This window comes from Melanostigma gelatinosum (genome assembly GCF_949748355.1).
Source record: "Melanostigma gelatinosum genome assembly, chromosome: 10".
Classification (NCBI taxonomy): Eukaryota; Metazoa; Chordata; class Actinopteri; order Perciformes; family Zoarcidae; genus Melanostigma; species Melanostigma gelatinosum.
The window spans coordinates 23,247,080-23,267,743 of NC_136643.1; the positions used below are offsets into that span (position 1 = coordinate 23,247,080).

General features: G+C 46.2%; 1 protein-coding gene across 5 annotated transcripts in view; it reads left to right on the top strand.

Moving 5' to 3' along the window:
* Nucleotides 1-20,664, top strand: part of dgkh (diacylglycerol kinase, eta) — a gene marked incomplete at its 5' end in the record, with an annotated part of 51,662 nt that overhangs the window by 8,709 nt on the left and 22,289 nt on the right. For 4 of the 5 annotated variants that reach the window (XM_079277535.1, XM_079277533.1, XM_079277536.1 and 1 more), the window contains 7 exons: nt 2,980-3,090; nt 6,565-6,645; nt 13,459-13,563; nt 15,332-15,464; nt 18,333-18,439; nt 18,831-18,956; nt 19,389-19,491. In XM_079277535.1, the coding sequence (XP_079133661.1) occupies nt 2,980-3,090; nt 6,565-6,645; nt 13,459-13,563; nt 15,332-15,464; nt 18,333-18,439; nt 18,831-18,956; nt 19,389-19,491 (766 nt within the window). Of the gene's footprint in view, nt 1-1,359; nt 1,478-2,979; nt 3,091-6,564; nt 6,646-13,458; nt 13,564-15,331; nt 15,465-18,332; nt 18,440-18,830; nt 18,957-19,388; nt 19,492-20,664 lie in introns of those variants that run through there. The other variant, XM_079277537.1, reaches the window with a different exon arrangement.

Below are 20,664 nucleotides of genomic sequence, written 5' to 3' on the forward strand. Positions count from 1 at the left end.
AGGGGCGCTCCACTTCACTACTCACGAGGAGCATGTGCTCTGGCTTTGTAGAGAGCTTTTTAAAATGTAAGAAAATGAAGAAAGGGACTTAAATAACATCGATTTGACATACACACTTGGGTGAAAGGGTGTAATGAAAGATGCTATCAAGTTGCACAACGGGAAGTGTCGGATCGAGTGTATTTAGAGCGTGACGTATAGGGAGCAGAAGATTTTGACATAATGAGGTGCAACGCAACATTTCTGGGGCGCTCCTCTTCAGGATCACTGCCCATAAACTCCGCCCAAAAACATTGTCTCACTTACCTCTCGTGGTATTTAGCGAGGCAGATCATTTAGGTTCAGTTTCATTCAGTCAATGTTTGAGTTACTGTATCTGCCGCGAAGATGTATGCCCCTGCCCCGATGCAACTCATTTGACGGTAATTTAATTTCTGTTGCAATAATGAGATTTGAAGACAATTTACATCAATATGTCTTCGCAGGAACAGGTCAGGATATTCCTGGAATCTCATTGCAACTAGTTGTCTGTTTTGCAGATAGGAACACTGTAGAAGCTGTGGCTGCAGCTGCTTTTTTATAAGAGATCCGTTACTTAAATGAATTAATATCGTTTGTTAATTCATTTTAAAATGATCCCTGTTAGCTGATGCTAATGACACCAGCTAATCTTCAAAGGGACCGAAATCCAGTCCACCTCATTCATTTTACACACACTTTAAACAACGTCACATTGGTGTTACACTGTGCTCCACTCATGTTCAACCTCTAATTGTGTTATATCAAGGAGGCGATTGTTCACGTTCATTCCTAGTACATCCACTTACATCGTCTTTAATTAAGTAGTCTTATGAATCAGCCTCGAGGGCCATCGCTGGGGAACAAGAACGACCCATTATACACTCCCAACACTCGACTATCGATCATCTGCTTCAATAATTCATCCTTCAATGCTGTCTGAATGAGGACTTGCTGTTGGCTTGACATACGTAAATGATTGATGGCGTGATGAACGGTTTTTAAGGCATTTGATTTTGGGAGAGGTAATATAATGTGGTATTCATCTGCCGTTCTAGTGATTTGACTGTAAAATCGTGGGTTTAGTGGACTCGAGGAACGTTAACATGCACGCTGTCTGTGTTCCTTCTTACAGGGCTGTGTAAGACGAGTCTTGCAGCTCTTTTGTAGTTTCCTCAGCACACTTGTTGATGCAAAAGACCATTCTTTTTATGGTGAATCAAGTTTTTTCCTTTTTTATTCCCCTCTTTTGTTCATCGGTAGAGGCAGAAATCTCTGACGAAGATAAAACCATCGCAAGTAATTCTACTGTGCTGACAACGCCTACGCAACCACAACGGCTAATTGAGAAAATATGTTTTGTTATTTGGGTGAACCGAGCCTGTAAGAACTCCTGAAGCGAAGCAGTAAGATGAACACTCGAACGTCACAACAAACGCAACTCTTTTCATCATTTGCCGTACGTGATCTCCCATTATGGCTCTATATGTGCCTGCTCCATCCACTGTGGCATGCCAGCGAGTGTGTAGACGGTGTGTAGCCTGTACTAGCAGTGTTTTCTGTGTCTTTAAGTTGACACAGCTGGTGGGCAGGATGTCAGCTTCGGGCCTCTGTCTCTGTTTGTAATTCTCCCCTCAGAGAGCGGCCTTCCTTCGCTATAAATAGCCTCTACATGTGTGTGTGTGTGTGTGTGTTTGTGTGTGTGTGTGTGTGTGTGCCCCACCTCTCCTCTGTGTGCCCAGAGAGAATGATGTTCCTCCACACAGCATTTCCATCTGAGTGTGTGTGTGTGTGTGTGTGTGTATGTGTTTTATGTTTTCCATGTCCACTGTTCCATGTCTCACTGTATTTGCTCTGTATGCTCAGTGTGTGTGTTTTGTGTGTGTTAATGCGTGCAAGATGATGGTCGTCGTAATGATGATGAGTGTGTGTACTGCGTCTCCCATGGAAAGATGCATGCTTTGATTTGATATGACACACACACACACACACACACACATGCTGGCTCTATAGGAGACAAGGAGATCTTATTTCTTTGTGATGTCCTTCTGTTTTTTCATCATTCTTTTAAAGTTACAACCTCTAATATAGTCATTTAAATAAATGTCTGTAAAGTCACTATCTATTCCCATCAAAGCTGTACCACAGTTTTTCTCCATTGTATGCACACAAAACACACGTGTACTAATGTTCAACATACTTTTGTTAGCGGGAACAGGATTAAGTATCCTTTCGTACGGTACGGTGGATGTCACTCTGAGCACAATTCCATTGCTTTCACTGAAGTATAAATGATATGTCCTTTTAGCTCTATCATCCCTGTCTCTCAGCCGATGGTTAGGTAACTATACTGCATTTTTCTCCTCCTCCTCCTCCTCCTCCTCCTCCGCCTCGCTTTCGAAATGACCATAAAATGTTCCCCGATGTGCGGTGGAACATTCATGAAGTGATTACGTGATGATGCGAGTCTGTTTTTAGACTGTCAAACTTGCATGGCAGAAGACATATTTGTGTTTCGTGGAGTTCCTCTGAGTTCAACAGATGGCCGAGGCAGCAGAAGTAGTCAATGGGATGCCGTCCTCGCCCTTTTTTCTCCCCACCTCTTTCCTTTCTCTCCCTCTGGCCCAGGGTAAAGGGGTTGAGTGAGAGTGACGTGTGTTTACAGCTCTTTCGAGAAACGACGGGTAGTGTGTGTGTGTAATGGGTTTCCTTTCTTCTCCACTCTTTGGCCTGTTCCTTTTCTCCCATGCATGAAATTGCCTGTCAGATTCACACACACGTATAAACAGTACACACTTGTTTTTATCTTAACAGTTTCCTGTAGATAACACCAAGAGGGTGGTCTGCATCTGAGCGAGATGTCAGAAAGACTGGAGCTTTGTGTTCTTTTCTGATGGAACCTTTCACTGACACCATAAAAGTTTTTTTAAACTTTTTTTCTCATGTCTCTTGTCCCTCCAGACGAGTATAAAGGAGGGGTTGTTGCTGAAACAGACCAGCTCGTTCCAGAGGTGGAAAAAGCGTTACTTCAAACTGAGAGGCCGAACGCTCTACTACGCCAAAGATGCCAAGGTAAGCGTACCAAGTGTATCCAGGATCAACACGCTAGACAAATGTGTTTCAGTTTAACGTGTGACCGGGTTAGCTGGTGACTCTCAGCCGAACGTGTCCGTGGTTTGCTCATGTTGAACACACCAACAGAACATATGGTACTCATCTATTTTGAATTCATACTCATCTGTGTTTCTTACCTACGCCAAGGTAGAAGTTACCACGAGCAACCGGGGACGCATTCAGCTCAAAGTCACCACTTAACACGCTCACCTGTTGAACTGAAACACCTGTTGCTCTGACGCGGTCGTGATCCTGTTGAAATTCTGACGAATTTGGCTGTAATATCGATCCAAACAACCGAACGTGCAAAAGCCGGACATTGTGATGGTTGTAACAGTTTTAACTCAATGTTTAAAGCTTGCTAACTCGCCTGGATGTTTGGGGTAAAACGCCACTTCCGTTGCCAACACGTGCACGCATATTTCTGATGACGTCTGTTGTAAAATGGTCTTCATGCAGTCCGAGCCAGCAGCCAGTTAGCTTAGCTTAGCACAAGGAAACAGGGGGACAGAGCCATAGAGGATACTTTCTCATGCTGATCATGTCCTGATAAAAGATCCTTCACTTCCCTTAATCACTTCAATTGATGAAATTTTATGAAATATCTGAAGTAGTTTTGGACTTTTTACTCTTGTTGACATCTCTTTCCCCTTTGCTTCTAATCTTCCTGCTCTTGAACATGTGTGTGTGTGTGTGTGTCTGTGTGTTGATGTGTGTGTGTGTGGCTGCACGCGCACTAGTCTGGCAGTGCCCTGGCACACTGGCAGGAGCGGGCGCTGCGCAGAGTGTCCAGGAGTCGCGTGTGCTGGCGAGTTCTGTCCGTGTGCTGGACGGGCGCGCGACACTCCCCCCCACCTTTGGGTGCCAGCGGATCTGAGGAAGGCCTAGTGAGAATTCGGGTCAGCGCAGCACAGCCAGGGTCCAGACCACCAAAGCAGCTTAGCCATTCCCCACTTAACCATTCACCGATACGTGAGAGTGCTGCGTTCATGCCATATGGAGCTACTGGCTCAAGTTAGGTAAAGTCTTGTCGAAAATATTATTATTATAGAAAAATAAAGAGGGTCATTCGGACAGTGGGGAAGAAGTTTTGTCGATGAATTGAAGGAAATGAAGCTCTTCCAAAAAAATCCACTCATCCAAACTTTTTGGATGAATTGTGCTGTATCACCATATGACATAGATGCACTGTATGTAGTAAGTATACAACTGCAGGTAGGCCGACAAAACACATGTGAACAGACTGTGAGGCCACACCTGGACGATCCTGGCTTTCATTGTTCTACACTGTGTGTTTCTTGTCCGGCCCGTGCAGCTTAAAGTCTCTTTATGGCCATGCTGGAAGAATAAATAAAAAAAGGAAGTGATATATATATATATATATATATATATATATATATATATATATATATATATATATATATATATATACTTTGTCTTCTTCGGTAAGGATTTGTGACCGGAACCTTACAAGTGAGTGTGTACTCTCGGTCATGGCCAGACAGGGACGTTTGCCTCTATAGATAAGTGCCCATTCCCCACATGTCCATCCACTCTGGTGTCTCCGAGGTGGCCTGGCTGGCTGTGCTGCCCTGTGCTTAGGAAGCCTGACCTCCTCATTGATCCATCAGGGAGGCTGCATCTCAGCCCTGCAGCTTGTCCTACTCGCTCCTCTCCTCTCTCTCCCAGAAAACACCGGTAAACAATACGTTAAGGCCACGCGGGGTGAAACGAAGAAGGGGAGAGGAGTAGGAGGCTTGTTGAGATGCAGCCGCTGAGCTAAGCTCTGGATCTATGGGTAACAGAGGGTCTGGATGCTTGCCTTTGTCCACCATTCACTGTCAGCTTTCATTACAGCTTCCCTCAAGACAGTGGAGCGTGTGTGTGTGTGTGTGTGTGTGTGTGTGTGTGCGTGTGTGTGTGTGTGTGTGTGTGTGCGTGTGTGTGTGCCCCCACACAAGTGTGTCTGTGTTGGGGCGAGTGGTGTGGTGAGTGAGCTAGAGGGAGAAGAAGTGTGTTAAAAGAATCGTAGAAAGTTATCGCCCACATACATACGCACACGTGATGCGATGGTATAGCAGCCGAGAGCGCTGTGACAAGGGGGTGCAGTGTGTGTGTGTGTGTGTGTGTGTGTGTGTGTGTGTGTGTGTGTGTGTGTGTGTGATGGCATGGCGTTCATACTTAGGCCCTCTTGGCTGACACTCCATGCACACATTCACACGCACTTGTAGGCATATGTGGAAGTGCTGAGACACATGCTCCCTCTACACACACTCACTCACACACACACACACACACACACACACATAGTAAGCGTTGGCTGGTGTCCCTCTCCAGCCAGGCCTGGGGAGAGCGTTGTTAACTGGACATTCCCTCTGACAGCTGCAGCAGCTCACTCCTCCCACACACACACACACACACACACACACACACACACACACACACACACACACACACACACACACACACACACACACACACACACACACAGAGTCAGAGGGCATTCCTTTGACGGCATCGTTTATTGGCCAGCGGCCCTTTAAGAGCTCGGCTGCCTTATACGCATCACAGCTCTGTCAGGATATCATGTTCCTGTTTGTAGTCTCTGGTGCTCCTCTCTGTCTGTCTGCTGCCTATATTGCTTCGAGTTGGCTCCAGCTCCTCCGCCGCCACTTAGAAATTCAATAAAGCACATCAGCATTCACCGTCTTGTGATTCGCACTCTTCTCATTTAGGTACAGAGACAAAACGAAGGAAACCGCGGAGGGAAATGCTCACGGCAGCGAGGGTGTACGGTGGAGCTGCGTTGTGGTGAAGCGCATTTCCCCGGCAGATGGAACATCCATCCTAAAACGTGTTTTTACAACTAATCTGATATCACTTTCATTTCTAAGTCATGAAGTCAAGGCCATACTATTACAACTATTTCTCTTTAACAACCGGCTGCTGCAGGAATCTCAACTTCTCATGACTGAAGAAATTGTAGAAAAGTAGTTCCTGATTTAATAAGAGAGCAGAATTCAAAAAGCAAAAAGCTGAGAGGACATCTGCTGTTTCCTTTATTTTGACTACATTACAGGGTATGTATTACACTCATTTGGTGCTGTTTTCCACCCATTAGAGGTATTTGGGATGTAGTGCATGATTTGAAGATTGTTGGTTCCATATTTGACATCAGGATCATATTTCTTGTGTTTATAAATGCTTCCATTTAGTCCTGAGGAGTTCTGCCTGTTCATTTCAGGCCTGCTTTGCTGCGGTCATGACAAGACATTTCTCTCACAGCCAATCACGGTTCTCTTCATACCCTAGTATGCGTTGACATAAGCTAAGTAAAACACCATGGTCCAAAAGGCTCATTCTCTTCTTCTCTTTTGTGCCCTCCTCCTCCTCCTCCTCTCTGTTCTCCTCCACGCCTCCTCTTTCCTGCAGTCCCTCATCTTTGACGAGGTGGACCTGTCGGATGCCAGCGTTGCAGAGTCCAGCACAAAGAATGTCAACAACAGCTTCACAGTGAGTGCATCTTTGCAGTCTTACCACCCAAAACGCACACGCAGAGGCACGTGTCGAGCAGTGAGAGCGTAACAACATCCGCTCAGCGGTCCAGAGGTCAGAGGTCGTGCAAAGTTATGATGAATCTATTCAGAAGTTGAGAATTTCTTTCTTCATTGTTGTGTGTTTTAGTTGGTTGAAGAGCTTCACGTGTGGATGACAGATGTTATTTACTGAAATGGCCTGAGAGATGTCTCAGTACGAGATAACAGTGGAAGTAGTGGATTCATTTTCTTTTGGAGTGGATTTCACTCTTTTGGGAAACACACTTTCTTTCTGGCAGAGAGTTAGATGAAAGGATCATTACCAGTCTAATGTCTGTCTGTCTAATATGAAGCTACAGTTATATTTCGATGATATTCGAATGCATTTCCCAGCATTGCTTCTCATATGTTGTCACAAGGTCCTTGACAGAAATCAAGGGATGTTGCCGCGAACGCTTATCCGGGAAAAAGAATGCGCCGCTGAGCTGGATGAGCGTGTGTGCGGGAGGCGGAGGGAAATGAGCACGAGTATAATGAGCGAAGACAGACGGTGAAAGAGCCAGTGGTGCCCGGTCCTTTCTCTCCCCGGGTGCTGCTATAATAAGAAACAAGGAGGGGGAGGAGGTGGGCAGGAGAACAGAGCCCAGAGCAGAGCATGCCGCTATTTTTAGCAGCGACTTGAAACGCTTCACTGAGTGCCTGGGATGGCTTAGCGTCTGCCATTTCCATAAATAAGATTACAGTGGGCCTGCTGCATGTGTCCTCGCCATGTGCGTGCAGTCGTGACTGCGATGAGTGTTTGTTGCCAGGGTTCATAAACATGCCGTGAAAAAGCTTTTGGAGATGAGCTCCGGGTTCCCTTTTGAGCGTCAGCATCCCACTAAGATGGTGAGAGAATGGGGAAGGAGGGCGAAGAGGGGATGAGGAAGGAGGGAGAGACTTAGCTGAGGAAGTAAAGAAAAAATACAGTTAAGGGAAATATCTATATGGAGGCGAGAGAAGGGCATGACAAAAGTAGGGCATGGCGAATGAATGGTTGATGGGGAGTGACTGCAGATCAGGTTAAGATGGCGAAGAGAAAGACACGGCAAAGGGAGTGCAGTGGAGGAAATCCTGGAGTGATGTCACACCGTCGCTAACTGCACTCGCACACATGCTCCCTCGGGGGAAACGGGGAGGAGAGGGGGAGAGCGAGAGCGAGGCACGAGCGGGAGAGGGAAGACGGACGCGGAGGGAACGAGGGGAGAGTGGAGAGCAAATGAAGGCAGGGCAGGCGGGACGGGCCGAGAGAAGGGAGCGGTGAAACATAAAACCAAAGGTAGCGTGACGTGCCGATCACCTGCAGCGTCTACACACACACACATGCAAATCTCTGTAATGCATTGAGCCAGACACAGTCACGCACACCGACAGGGGGAGACCGGGCTTCATCGCACGGGTTCTGCGATCACGAGTGAGGGAGAGAGAGGAAGAGAGAGGGGGAGGGAGAGAGAGAGAGAGAGAGACCACTGCAGAGGTCGCATTGTAGGGCTTTGCTCTGGCTGTGCAGAGCCATCACCAGTCGCTCTGTCCGTCTGTCTTGTGTGTCCGTCGGCCCTCTGAGGATGAGTGATGCTGCTGACTTCCTCCATGCAGGTCGGTGCTTCTTGGTTGGATGGTTTGAACGAGTCATGCCAGAGCTAAGATTGTTGTTTGTGCTCGTTCGCGTAGGTTCTCTGCAGATGTCGGCTCAGTGGGTGTAACGTGCATGCCCGTGTTTTCGCAGAGTGTGGTGCTGAGGGGGGAGGGGGGGAATACTTAAATATCACCAGCATTGATTAGAGCAGTTATTCTGGGAGGAAAGTTTTCATCTTTGGTCATTTGAATTATCATTTAATCATCATTTTTACAGTCTAATAGTTCATAGATTACGTTCAAAACCATCAAAAGAAATGTACAAACCTGTGTAATACATGTCTAATGTGTTTCTGATGCATCTACATTATTAAGATTCTAAACGCGTTATTGAATAGGCTACATCACATGATTCCATCACTATGGGGTCCCCGGTATATTCTCTCTCTTGTAAGGGGTTTTTTGGCTGAAAAAAGATTGGGAACCTCTGGATTAGAGAAGGTAATATTTTCACTCCTTTTCTCCAGTACATAGTGTAGACATGCAACTAATGGAAATATTCCTCCAGCAACTGTTTACCAAAACTGTTTTTTAAAATTATGTATTTATTGAATGAACAGGGACTTAAAGATATACGTTGATGTGTAGGAATACCGTAATAAGTGCAACAGATGTTGAAAGAATCTTTTTATTTTTCAGGGTAAAGCGACTAAACAAACATGAAACAAGCGGTTTGAGGATGAAAACAACTGTGTATGTGGATGTGCATGTGTCTAGGCATGCATGTATTATTCATGACTGCATTGACACATAGGTGGGAAAGTACGGTATACGTGTGTGTGTGTGTGTGTGTGTGTATACGTGGAGATGACATATCGCGTATGTGACCGCTTAGCGCTCCCATCTTGTGCTGTTGTTTGGTCGTGCGTGTTCAAAAGGAGCCTTCGTGAATATTCGATGAGGCGCCGCTGCTGTGAGGGAGCAGCTTGAGGTCCACGTGAGGGAGAGCTCAGCCCAACCCAAACCCTAAACCCGTTACAGACTCTGCAGGGACGCACCCATCACTCACGGGAACCCAAATTGGGGCACCGGCGCTCCGAGTTTTTGTTGTGTGGTTGATATTAACTGCCTTGAAGCCGCAGACGGTACCCGGGGGAGAGCAGCTGTGACGGCTCTGTCTCCACCTCCTCTGCTGTTGTGCTGCAGATCCCATGTGGGATGCGGGATCTGTGCACCGCTGTCACCAATCCTCTGCCTGTGTGCGAGTGTGTGTGTGTGTGTGTGTGTGTGTGTGTAAACAGTGACGGGTGTCCCTCATTATCTGTTTAGCTTTAGTGGTTGCCTCTTCACCAAAAATAAGAGCTGATGAGGCTTATAATTACATGTTCTCATCATTTAGAGATGAGGATGTTGATCAAAGAGGCCACTTGTCATTACACACACACACACTCACACACACACACACACTCTCACACACACACACATCTGATATATTGAGCGCTGAAGGTCAGTCATCAAGAGAGGTTTTCCACACTTGAGGGATGCCTAGAGCCATTTTTGGAAACAGCCGTTCCTGTTTCCCCTGGCAACCAATCTTATCACTACCCCGTTCCAGACACAAGACACACACATAGAGAGGCACACGCATAGAAAGACACACACATAGAGAGGCACACACATAGAAAGCCACACACATAGAAAGACACACACATAGAAAGACACACACATAGAAAGACACACACATAGAAAGACACACACATAGAGAGGCACACACATAGAAAGACACACACATAGAAAGCCACACACATAGAAAGACACACACATAGAAAGACACACACATAGAAAGACACACACATAGAAAGACACACACATAGAAAGACACACATATGGACACAGTACACCAGCAGAGAGACATGGCGATCTATGTCCAAAGGGATCAATTTGCCCATGTGCGTGGGCGCACACACACACACACGCACACGCACGGTAATCCTTGCAGTTCCTGGTGCAAATCTGTATTGTGATTAACGGTTGAGAAAAACATACAATTACGTGAAGAGAGAGGGAGCAAGAGAAGAGAGAAAGAGGGGGAGAACAACAGATGTACTCTTCTTGTAGGCCTACATGCTGATTGGTTGAGAGTTACACATGTACTGCAAACACCCACACACAAACACACACACACACACACACACACAAACCCAGCATTTGCTGGCAACACACTTTCAGTAATTTGGGAGTTGTTGTCTCCACTTACTCAAAAATAAGGAGGAAGAAGGCTAATGTGATTGGCTTTAATATCAAGGGAGGGTAAGGAGTGGACAATAATCACGCCCACGAAAACACACCGCACTGTTCATATGGAGTTTACTGAGAGATGACGGGATTTTTATTGAGTCGTCTTTTTTGGGGGAGGAGGGGGTTACATGTTGTTCGGTCCTGAGGCATAACCAGGTATCGATTAGAGGTCTTTGGACAGATCGATCACACGAGTGATGAAGGTGATTCCTCTGGGAACTGGTTATACTCCAAACAGACCGTACAGAAAATACACAAATAAAACATGACAACAACAACAAAAACAGGAAAAAGGAAGAAAATAACAGTATCGCCACTGTAATTGACAGTTTTTGATACTTAGTGCTACAACTACAGTACTTTAACTGTATCGTGGTTCAATACCCCATGTATGTTTAAAGAAATAAAACAGTTTGCTTTTGTCCCAGCCTCTCAAGTGCAGTTGGAAACAAATATGTGACCTTTTCCTGACCTCTTACCAGAACACTTTAATTGCTGAAACACTTAAGCAGCATCTAATCAGCACAAGCTTGACTGCATCTGTGATTACGATGCGTGGGCAGTTAAGCAACGCGTTTGCCCCCTCAGAAAAGTCAGCGTGTGGGTTTGAAAATGTTACATTTTACCAAACTGTGATCAATGGAACCTCTATTCATTGTGGGGGGAAAATGCTGCATTTATCAAAACTGTTGGTCAGCGTTCTTCCCGGAGAGATTACCACTGAGACGCCTCTGTCAGCCTCACAAGCTAGAACTCGTGTTAAAATGTACATTTTTCTGTCTCGTTTTCTTGCTTTTCAAACTGTAAAATAAGCTGTGACGGCTGCAGCTGGTCGTCACACACTTAATTATTTATGCAGAAAATGTATTTGACGATTAGAAAATGCCGTTTTTGAAAAAGTTTGCATTTTTCCCAAAATGGCTGATGAAGGAAGGCGTGTGACTTGGGGCTCATATTCGCTTATGAGCTGTTGTTTTGCCACGTCGACGTAAAATCTGTGGTATAAACAGATTTTAAAAATGGAAACCCCACCATTTAAAATCTAAACATGTGTTCAGAGGCTGTCATCGCTGCCAAATTGATTGACAGGCCATTTAGTATACAAACCAACATTAATAACAGCAGAAATTTGGACCAAAATCATCAGTGTACTTAAGTTCATGATGTACATGTCGTGTTCGACCAGAGTTTTGTCTGATGGCAACATGTGGCTGTAAACCAGATGGTTGGCCTGCAACAGTGACCTTCTTGCAGAAAGAAAAGCAGATGTATCCCAACGCCCCGACGTGCACAACACACTCATGCACACTACACACACACACATGTGCACTGGTGTTCGTTGTGCACCTGTTGTTTTCCACACCCTGTAGAAGCCTCAGGTGCTGCTGGTCTGAACAGACAGAACAGAAAGAGAGAGGAGAATCTCCCTTTGAAGATTTACTTTGACACCGAATCCTTCACGGGAAGGAGAATACAATTTCCTCTTCACTTGTTCACTCCATTTGTCGTTGACTAATGGATGTGTGTTTGGTCTACAGGATGTGTGGATCGCACAGTAAGACGTTTATCCAATTATTGCCAATATGGGTGTAATTGAAGAATAGAACAAACCACCAGCTGAATGTATGGCTTCACAGGATGGTGAATAGTTGGTCTGAAACAGCGTGTCGGAAAATCAATGAGCAAAAGAAACACGACACGCAGTGATGCTGACAACAAACAGACCATTACCCTCCAACAGTTTCCCATTTTCATCCACAAAGATAAATGCGAATTCAACCAATCTCCATTTTGTAAACCTGTGTTTACTGAAGCGCCGTTCTTTCATATTTTGGAAAAGCAGATGTAAAAGAGTTTTATCAAAATGAAAGATGAAACAGTGAATCAGAGACTTTTTTCTGTCCTTAGTAACAGCTCGCTTAAAGAAAAGATCAGCATTTTTTACCCGTCACTATGATTCATGAACCCTTTTGCTGAAAGGACAATCATTTGCTCTGGCACCTTTACATTGAGGTGGGAACTGAACACGACGAATCGTAAATAACGTTCATCATGGATGGGAGGAAACATCAGCATCACTGCTAGTAGATGAATGTTGAGTAGCGTGATATTGTCCTGTGTGTGTGTGTGTGTGTGTGTGTGTGTGTGTGTGTGTGTGTGTGTGTGTGTGTGTGTGTGTGTGTGTGTGTGTGTGTGTGTGTGTGTGTGTGTGTGTGTGTGTGTGTGTGTGTGTGTGTGTGTGGGCATGCATTCAGCCTCACCTCTCTCTGTCTGAGGTGAATCGAGATAACATCAGGGGCACGTTGAGTTCGAAAGAGATGGTGAGAAAGACGAGATGAGGGCGCATCAATAAGTGATGGGGTGTTGACAGGGTGCTGCGTGTCTGTAGGGTTATCTACAGGGAGACTGAGCTTAAACACACATGCACCCACTCGCACAGAGAGGGAGGTCAGGGTGGGGGGGGGGGGGAGAGGAGCTCTTAGCCTTTTCTGAGGCGCTTCGCCTCTCAGCACATATCTGCCTCATGCAACATGAAGAGCTAAGAGCGACAGGGGGGTGAGAAGGGACAAAATAAATAAATGCTGGAGCGAAGGGAAAAAAACTAACTCAAGAAGGTGTTGGGAGAAGTGAGCTCGAGTTAATGAGAGAGAGAGAGAGAGAGAGATAGAGAGAGAGAGAGAGGGAGGGGGCTCCTCATCCTCTCTCTCCCTTAAAGACGGAGCCGATCGCTCTCTCCTCTCAGTGGCACTGCTGGCTGAGGAGGAAGCCACTGGTGAAATTCATCTCTCTCTCGCTCTCTCTCTCTCTCTCTCTTTTTTAGCTGCAGTTATCTGTCTCACTCTCTCACCCGTGCACGCATCCCTCACTCTCCCTCCAGGTGATCACTCCGTTCCGTAGGCTCATCCTCTGCGCCGAGAACAGGAAAGAGATGGAGGACTGGATCAGTTCGCTGAAGTCCGTCCAGTCCAGAGAGCATTACGAGGTAAGAAGCCCTTTCCAAATCGGCAGACCCACGAGTGTGTGTGTGTGTGTGTCTCTGTGTGTGTGTGTGTGTGGCAGGGAGGAGGACGAAGAGACGGAGGAGATAGAGAGTGCGGCAGCAACAATAAATCTGTGTTCAGGCGTATCCTCTTTTGGAGATTTTGGAGTGTTTTTTCTGTTTTTATACCAAATATTTCCCACCTGAGGGTGCTCCTGTAAGTGAATGTATCCTGTTAGTGTTCTCTGGTTTCGTACAAAATAAAGGGAGAAAAAGGAAGAAAGACTTGCATGTTGTGCGGCAACTGGGGATCAAAGAAGTTGTTAATGCAGAAGCAACACACTCTGATGTCGAGATTCAAAATCCCCGAAGCACCAGCGGACAGTATCATCCGCATCGCACCTGTGTGCACGCTCACACACGAGAACCAGACACATGCTGACCGCCACAAAGCACTTGTCCGGTTCTGCAACCAGCCCAGGTCGTCTAACCCTCTCCTGGCTCACTTGATAACACACGAACAGGGAGCAACGACACTGTTTAATGCTCGTCTTTTGTTCTTCAGGACAGTGTTTCTGGAAGAATCTTAAACACAAAAAAAAAAACAGCCGCCGCCGCCGTCGATGGATTCTTTCGTCAAACAGACAGTAACTGTGTATAATATTCCGCTGTCAGCAGGATTATGAGTCCGTGCTGTGTGTTGACAGCGAGGGCAGCAGGGGAGCGCAGGGAGACAGCAGTTGCTGCATTTTAATGGCTTTGATTTGGGAGGGAAATCTTATATAAGACCCCATCCCTCACCCCCTTTACTGCACTGCAATGCAGCAGCAGCCGCCCTCCACAGAGCTCTGGGTACACACGTGTGCACACGCGAACGCATGCACGCCCGAGCCAAGAAGTCAACGCAACAGCCTTTAATACCCGGGTCCTGTTATGTGGCACCGTGAGAAGCCCCGGTTTATAAGCACACCTGTTACAATGCTACTGATGAAACACCACCCGAATGCAGGGCTCACGCCAGCTACACCGCGGACGCAACGCCCACACGTGTGCAGTTCACTCACATCAGCTTTTCGCCCCACAGTGGGCTCTGTCCACGCGCTAATGTATAGAAGCATCCAATTTCCCTGAGCAGGTGTTGCTTTTGTAAAATCATGGAGCGGCAGAGTCACACTAATGACAGCTGAGAGAGGTGTTTTCTCCCGTAGAGTCCTGATGCACGTCCTGCTGTGTGCTTTCTTAATGCCAGACAGGCAGGGTCGTCACGAGGCCGGACTTAAGGGGGAATTATTATCATTAGGGGAAAGCTAATGCACAAGGGATGAACGGGATGAATGTGAAAAGGTGTTGACTTGTGTCTGCTGCTGGAAACAGGTGGACAAATGTCTGCTTGTTCTTAGATTTCCTGTTGAATCATTTGTTTTCTGCTTGTAATTATAATGAAAACAGCCGGGAACCGTAATATGCAGTCACTTGTAATCACAGGTGGTTTTTAAAATGTATTAGCTGATATCAAATGACAACAAATCCTTAAGTTCATGTCATGTTTAATCTTTATTTAATGAAACTCACTCCTCATCATCAGCTGTGTTTTATAGATTTACCAGCCTGACGGGGGCATTCTACTAGCCCCCGCTGAGCCTTGTTGTCCAGCCCTGCTGCACACGAGAGATGTCATTGTGTTCTCTTATCATGATGTAGTGCACTGTGCTTGCCTTTCTGTGACTGTCATCCCAGTGCTGCCAACCTGTTTTAACCTCTCCTTTGCCAGACGGCACAGTTTAATGTGGAACATTTCTCAGGGATGCACAACTGGTACGCCTGCTCCCACGCACGGCCCACCTTCTGCAACGTCTGCAAAGACAGCTTGTCTGGGGTCACGTCTCACGGCCTCTCCTGCGAAGGTAGGTGGCACACGCGGACGCACAACGCCCCAATTGGTTCATACGCACAGTATTTTCTTTAGCCTCTTCATGCAGCGCTCACTCGTTTCTACGTCTCATCGCTGGCTCTGGTAGATGGACTTCCTCCTCTCTGTCGAAAGACATCAGACACACTTTATGGAGCGTTGCAACGGGTGATTTGGCACTGCAAGCCTGGGAGTTGGCAGGTCTATCGGAAGGTGTACGACTAGTATGTTGCGTAAGGACTCGTGAGTCATTGAAGTGAGAAATGTCTTTGTTCAAATGTCTGCCTAAGTGGAGCAGATTGGATATTCCGGAGCCAGCGTGCCGCCTTTGAAATGCTCTCAGTTTCAGAGCGGGATGCCCATCAAACTTTTAGCTTGAAGTCTCGGAAAAGAGCTCGTGGTGAGCTGCTGGCACAGTCGCTATCCATATGCTTTTGAGTCATACTGTGTGTTAGATAAGGTGTTGACTCACGCTATTTGAATTTCATTTCTCACATATCTCCAATTGAACCACAACGAGAAAAAAAAGACAGAAAGACTGATAACAGATCCTGTGAATGACGCAACCGTTCCTCACCTCATCTGTGAAAGAAGACTAAAGTGGAGTGCTAAGAGGACGGGGTTGACAGTGTAAGGTGTCAGTGACAGGCATCACACCTTAATGAGCACCACCTGCATATCCTCGCCTTCTAATTCAGCTAATGTTCCCCTGTGCATGTGTTTGCGTGCGCACGTCTCACATTCGCACACACGCATGTCTCACATAGTCCGTGCGTGTGTGCGTATGTGTGTGTGTGTGCGTATGTGTGTGTGTGTGTGTGCGTGTGTGTGTGCTCGGTTTGGCGTGTACACTGTGAAGGCAGTAAGAGCCTCTCCACTCAGGGCTCATTATCCCCTACAATGCCGACCCTCTCACAACCAGAACGGAGAGCAAAAGAAGGAGACGTAGAGCGATGGAGAGTCATCAGAGCAGCATCAAACCCTTGTGCTTCTAAATCGGCTTAGCCCGCTCTACACACTTTCAACAAACAACAGCAAGAAGCAACTGAGATCGCAGGGCCTTCGTCTAAACATGGAGTCATGGTTTACAGTAGACACAAGCTCTTTATTGGCCTCGTTAAGATTCCCGTTAGATTCATGAGCCCATTTGATAGATGCAGTGCCGGAGCAATTTTGTTGGCACGTGATATTTTGATTTAATGCACCGTACATTATTATTTTGGACATGTGGTGGTCGGATATTCGACGCACAGTGTTGCACATGTCGGGGCAAAGGTGACAGGAAGAGGAGGGCACAGGTAGAGGGAGCGCCCACACTGTGCGTTCCAATACCCAAACTACCAAAGATGTAGTGTGTCCCAGTACATAGTATGTCACATACAGTATGCCCAGAAAAACTGGAAAAACAGGACACTGAGCACATCAGTTATTCAGTACAACCCAATTGGAGCCTACTGATGTCTGTCTCCGGGCAAGATCGAGAGACAGTGAGAAGGAGATGATCGCCCGTGAGGATGAAACAGTATGTGAGAATGGCACAAAAAAAGGAGAGAAGAAAAGACAGTATAATAGAGCCGGAGAGCTTCTCTATTAAACGTGGAGAGCAGCCAGTTTCACAGCAATTACGCAGCTTAAATTTCCCTTCGATTTCCTGCGCATGGCGGTCGGTTTGGGATTGATTTGTGCTACCCAGCCACACACACACATAGACAAACCCTTCTGTCTCTGTTTCGTCCTCACACAAACACTCACTCTCCTACACGCACAATGTTTTCCTCCAGTCTGGCTGTGGAAATGCTCGGGGTATGGCCTGGCCATTAACAGGCAGTGGTATCGTGTCCTCTGAATTCTCTTAATGCTCTGCTAATGCTCCCTAACAGCATTTAGCGGGAGACTAAATTGAAACATAAATTGTTGCTCCCGGATATGACTCTGATTCAGTTTGTATATCTGCGTAGACTTCCTAATGACAATATTGTGTGTGTGTGTGTGTGTGTGTGTGTGTGTGTGTGTGTGTGTGTGTGTGTGTGTGTGTGTGTGTGTGTGTGTGTGTGTGTGTGTGTGTGTGTGTGTGTGTGTGTGTGTGTGTGTGTGTGTGTGTGTGTGTGTATGGGTGGGGTGGCTGGCAGCAAAGTTCCCCAGAGCACAGACATTATTCATGTGTCTGCTAAGTGCCTCATCCTTAATGGAGAAAAAGGGCGAGAGCAATCTCCATCTGCCTATACATCTTCATAGGAGCAGTTCGTGCTCTATTTGCATTTCACTCTTGTGTTCCTTATTCAGAACAACCTGCATTAAATGCATTAAATGTGCTCCTCGTACTGAGTGAACATGACAGATGGACGGTATTAATGGTTTTATAAGTCACTTAGTTACGGGACCTCTGTTGATCTTTGTTATTATTCTGTTACTTCAACCATTTTAAAGGAATAGCTGTAAATGTTTTGGGAAATAAACTTTTCTGCTTTCTTGCTGGGAGTTAGATGAGAAGATTGATACCAATCTCATGTCTGTTGAATACCAAACTGGAGCCAGGAGACGCTTAGCTTAGCTTAGCATAAAGCAGGGGTTCTCTGCCTTTTGTGACTTAAGGCCCAGTGCTTATTGTAAAAAAATACGATGACCAACTTCCGCAACAATTAAAAAAAAAAACATGACAGCTTTAGAGTTTACCTTTGGAGAGAGCCAGGCTAGCTGTTCCCCCCTGCCTACAGTCTTTGTGCTAAGCTAAGCTAAACCAGAAGCTGACTGTTGCTTTCGATGTTTTTTTTTACAGTGCTACAATATGAAGCTGCTGAGTCGCTTTAAGGTGGAAAACATCAACAGACTGATACAGTATGTGTATTGACTTTGTGTTTTTCAGTGTGCAAATTCAAAGCCCACAAGCGCTGCGCTGTCAGAGCCACTAACAACTGTAAATGGACAACCCTGGCTTCAATAGGGAAGGATATCATTGAGGATGAGGATGGGGTAAGTTTGCGTGTTAAGAATTAGCTTGACATTCCTTTAGCTAACTGTAAAAACGTAGCCTTGTTTTGTATTGAGAGTTCGTTACCTGTGATGGTTTAAAATGATGTTCTGGAGGCTTCTGGGCAAATACTGAATCACTGACTTGTATTGTGTATTTATGAGAAGAAAGGCATTCATATGTTCTATTGCATAATAATGCAAAGTGTGTTAGAATTAGTGCGCTTTGACTCAACTCGCTCATGCTCATGGATTCATCAGTGTCAGACAAAGATGAGAGATTTGGAGCCGGTGGCAAGAGAGTAAAGTGTTCCCCAGAAGATATGAAAGATAAAAGTAGACAGCGTAAAGTGTTCCCCCAGTTCTTGAACCGTGTTTTGTGTCGGACCCACAGATTGCCATGCCTCACCAGTGGTTGGAAGGCAACCTGCCTGTCAGTGCCAAGTGTGCTGTGTGTGATAAGACATGCGGCAGCGTACTGAGGCTGCAGGACTGGCGCTGCCTCTGGTGCAAAGCCATGGTAAGACGTCTGCCGCACGTGCACGATGCTTAATGTGCCCGATGCTTAATGTGCCCCTGCTAATTGAAACAGGATTGAGATCACACAAGAAGCTGATCGTTTGAATCACAATCGAAACATTTAGGACAACGAAGAGCAGCGTCTCGGCATTGAACGCGGCTTGTTGATTGCCTCGTATTTCAAAATGCATGTCAGCCTGGAACTGCATCTCATTGTTTAGCATGCTAGCAACCAAAATCAGGACACAACATTTCACAAACTGAACTGAACTGAACAAACCAACTGGAATGCTGCATTGTGGTTGTTCAGTCGTCGATCCATTTCGGCAGTACCCCGAGGGAATTACATCATTGCTGTTGTACATGTGCATGCGAGAAAAGATAATTCAGTTTTTCTGAAATTGATCCGTAGTATTTTCTGTCGATCTTTTAGGTGCACACCGCCTGTATGGACCTGTACCCTCGCAAGTGTCCTCTTGGTCAGTGCAAAGTCTCCATCATCCCCCCCACGGCGCTCAACAGCATCGACTCCGATGGTAGGCACCCCCCCCCCCCCCCCCCCCCCACACACACCCCCCCCCACACACACACACAATACAATCACGCTGACTCACTCAAAGGGTCAGAGGTTGAGCAATCGATACATTTCAGAGATGAACAAATGAGATGTCACCCCCGTTTAGTCGAGCCGATGTCTATTCTCTGAACTGTGACCTTCTGCCCTGTCACATGGAAGGCCGGTAGCAGAAGGGAGGCGAGGGAGAGAGTGATGATTCACATCCGTTCAGGCACACAGTCTCTTTTTCCCACCACCCACTTCTCCTGTGAACCGCTGGAACACAGAAAAAAAGAGACAGTTTTACTGTTCTCTCTTTGTGTTGTGGGTCTCACCATTGAGTCCATGCTTTCTTTACGAACTTCCTGTTCGTCATATTGGAGAGAGGGACCGGCCGCTGGTATTTGTTCCAGGAAATTGCCAGTTCCTGGTCTGTTAAAAATAGCCCGATATGACAGGAGGGCACACACCTCTCTGAAGGCTGAAAATAAATCACCTTCAGACAAGATGTGTGTGGGAGAGGAATCATAATTAGATAAATCCTAACTTGCCGTCAAAATGGACACACATATTCACCATCATGTAATATTTCATAAAAGCACGCTGACACCACAGAAGAAGAGGAGCTCTCTCCAGGTTATCTGTTCAACACAGTATGTGTGTGTTGTCTGTATGTCTTTGTTCATACATGAGCACTCTGTCTTTCTCTGTGTATAAGTCTGTCTGTGTGTGTGTGTGTGTGTGTGTGTGTGTGTGTGTGTGTGTGTGTGTGTGTGTGTGTGTGTGCTTTCCAGAGGCTGCATTAAACCCATTTTAGATGGTGATCAGCACCTGCAAGACAGACTCAGATAAGCGTGTGTGATTGAATTACTGTTACGGAAGTCAATGGCTGGGTCTCACACACACACACACACACACACACACACACACACACACACACACACACACACACACACACACACACACACACACACACACACAGCCTGTCAAAAGCTGGCATTGGCTAATTGGTAGATGGATAAAATAGAGGCAGGGAAAGGGAGGATAGGGAATCCAGATGAAAGGAGCAGGACAAGAAAAAAGCAGAAAAGGGAAGAAGGGCAAAGAAAAAAATAGACTCTCTATACCTCTCTCTCTCTCTCTCTCTCTCTCT